This window comes from Sus scrofa, chromosome 4 (genome assembly GCF_000003025.6).
Source record: "Sus scrofa isolate TJ Tabasco breed Duroc chromosome 4, Sscrofa11.1, whole genome shotgun sequence".
Classification (NCBI taxonomy): domain Eukaryota; kingdom Metazoa; phylum Chordata; class Mammalia; order Artiodactyla; family Suidae; genus Sus; species Sus scrofa.
The window spans coordinates 91,938,207-91,941,431 of NC_010446.5; the positions used below are offsets into that span (position 1 = coordinate 91,938,207).

Genomic DNA, 3,225 nt, shown 5'->3' on the forward strand with positions numbered 1-3,225 from the left:
ATTTGCATCAACGTGGATGCAAATAGAGATTCTCATACTAGGTGAAGTAAGTCAGAAAAAGGAAGATAAATACCATATGATATAACTTATTTGTGGAATGTAAAATATGGAATAAATGAACCAATCCACAAAACAAAAACCGACTCACAGACAGAGGACAGATCTGTGGTAGCCAAGGGGAAGGGATAAGGGAGTGGAACGGACAGGGAGTTTGGGGTTAGAAGATGCAAACTATTACATTTGGAATGGATAAGCAATGAGGTCCTGCTGTATAACACAAGGAACTCTATCCAATCTCCTGGGATAGACCATAATGGAATATAATATAAGAAAAAGATCAGGTCACTTTGCTGTACAGCAGAAATTGGTACAACATTGTAAGTCAATGAAACTTTAAAGAAAAAAAAGAAAAGGGCGAAGGAGGAGTTCCCGTCGTGGCTCAGCGGTTAACGAAACTGACTAGCATCCATGAGGATGTGGATTCAATGCCAGGCCTTGCTCAGTGGGTTAAGAATTGGGCATTGCCCTGAGCTGTGGGGTAGGTTGCAGATGCAGCTCGAATCCCGCATCGCTGTGCCTCTGGCACAGGCTGGCAGCTACAGCTCTGATTTGATCCCTAGCCTGGGATCAAATACCTTGGGTGCAGCCCTAAAAAGACAAAAGGGGGGGGGAAGGTGAGGGAGTTCCCATTGTGGTGCAAAAGAAAAGAATCTGACTGTTAACCATGAGGATGTGTGTTCAATTCCAGGCCTCGCTCAGTGGTGTGAGATCGCAGATGCAGCTTGGATCCTGCATTGCTGTGGCTGTGGTGTAGGACAGCAGCTGCAGCTCCATTCAACCCCTGGGGACTTCCATATGTGGCAGGTGCGGCCCTAAAAGAAAAAAAAAAAGTGAGACATAGATATCCAGACATTGGTATACTGCTTGTGTCAATAATGTGGGTAAAACTATGATCACTGAAACTCATAATTAATGTAGAAAAAGGGTTTTAAGTATTATTTTAACCAAAATGTTAAGCAGAGACAAGTAAGTCTGCAAGGAGCCTGAGAAATAGACTTTCCTTGAACAAATGGCTCTACATTTCATGTGAACAATTGTCCACCAATTCACTGCTAAAATCACTAGCAGAAAATTACTGCTATGGATACATATTAATGTAGGATAATTTTTTTGTTTAGTTGACAGTCCTTTTGTTTTTTCCCCTGCCTGTAGTTTCTCTTTTAAACCAGACTGGCTGCATTATGAAGGTCAAGTCTCCCTGATTTCTTAGTTCCAAGTTTCAAGACTTGATATTACTGACTTTATTCTCTGGGGTCAACTCTTCATGGCCAATTCCTCCTGTGTTACTGAGTTCTTCCTGTTGGGTTTCTCCAGCCTTGGGGACCTGCAGCTGGTCCTCTTTGTCATCTTTCTCTGCCTCTATTTGATCATCCTGAGTGGAAACATCACCATCATCTCAGTCATCCGCTTGGATCACAGCCTCCACACACCCATGTACTTCTTTCTGTCTGTCCTTTCTACTTCTGAGACCTTCTACACAATTGTTATCCTGCCCAAGATGCTTATCAATCTGCTCTCTGTACTCAGGACCCTCTCCTTTGTGAGCTGTGCTTCCCAGATGTACTTCTTCCTTGGTTTTGCTGTCACCAATTGTCTGCTTCTGGGAGTGATGGGTTATGATCGCTATGCTGCCATCTGTCAACCTCTGCACTACCCCATTCTCATGAGCTGGAGGGTGTGTGGGCAACTGGCAGCAATTTGTGTTGTTAGTGGTTTTCTAATATCTCTTTTGGGAACAATTATGGTCTTTAGCCTCCCTTTCTGTGGTTCCAACAAGGTCAACCATTACTTTTGTGATATTTCACCAGTCATCCACCTAGCCTCTGCTGAAACCTACATTAATCAACTGGTCATCTTCATTGGTGGGGTCTTTGTACTTGTTGTGCCCTTGACCTGCATCTGCATCTCTTATGGATTTATTGTCTCTACTATCCTGAAGATCCCATCAACCGAAGGCAAGCAAAAAGCATTCTCGACCTGTGCCTCTCATCTCATTGTGGTCATCGTCCATTATGGCTGTGCTTCCTTTGTCTACCTGAGACCCTCAGCCAAATATACAACAGGCAAAGACAGGCTGGTGACAGTGACTTATACCATCATCACCCCCCTGTTAAACCCTATGGTGTACAGCCTCAGGAACAAAGATGTACAGCTGGCCATTTGGAAAATGATTGGGAAGACTGGATTTTCTGTTAAGACTTTATAATTAAAATATTTTTCAACAGCACACATACATTTGAGTCAAACATGTCGTAAAAGTTTCTAGTCTAGTTATCTGTATTACTGTGGCCTTGGATGAGTTGTTTCACATTGTGGGGCTGTAGTGTTCTTATACGTATTGCGGACATAGTAGTATATTCGTCTCAAAGTTCTTGCAAAATTAAGCAAGGTATCAGATTATCTGTCACCAAAAGACAATTCTCCTACTCCTCCTCTTCCTCCTTAGAGGAATGATATTGGTTAAATAATGGCTCTTAACAAATATTATCTCTTGCCCTGTGTTTGGCTTGTTAGCCCAAATTCTCTGATGGCCCTCTTTGTTTAACATTATGTTTAGTTTAAAAATGAATTGCTCAAGCCAGAATGTTGTGTGGATAAGACATAATGCAGGGAAAGTTATCGTACTTACTAGCAATTAGAAATTTAATATTATCTAGGTCATGACTTTAAGAAAACTACTGGTGGAGAAATGTCTATTTAGGTCTTCTGCCCATTTTTTGATTGGGTTGTTTGGTCTTTTGTTGTTGAGTTGTGAGCTGTTTGCATATTTTAGAGATTGGGACCCTGTTGATTGCTTCATTTACAAAAATTTTCTCCCATTCTGTGTGTTGTCTTTTCATGCTTTTAATGGTTTCCTTTGCCATGAAAAAGCTTTTGAGTTTAATTAGGTCCCACTGGTTTATTTTTATTTTTATTGTCATCACTCTAGGAGGTTGATCAATCAAGATGTTGCTGTGATTTCTGTCAAAGAGCATTCTGCCTATGTTTTCTTCTAGGAGTTTTACAGTATCTGGCCTTATGTTTAGGCCTTTGATCCATATTGGGCTGTTTTTTGTGTAAGGTGTTAGAGAAGTACTAATTTCACTGTTTTGCAGGTAGCTCTCCAGTTTTCCCAGCACCATTTATTGAAGAAACCATCTTTCCTCACTGTATATTCTTGCCTCC

At 41.3% G+C, this 3,225-nt stretch overlaps 1 protein-coding gene across 1 annotated transcript; it reads left to right on the top strand.

The window, feature by feature from the left end:
• LOC100626877 (olfactory receptor 10R2-like) lies at nt 1,325-2,266 on the top strand. Its single transcript, XM_003355124.2, has one exon. The coding sequence runs from the start codon at nt 1,325-1,327 to the stop codon at nt 2,264-2,266; it is 942 nt and encodes a 313-aa protein (XP_003355172.2).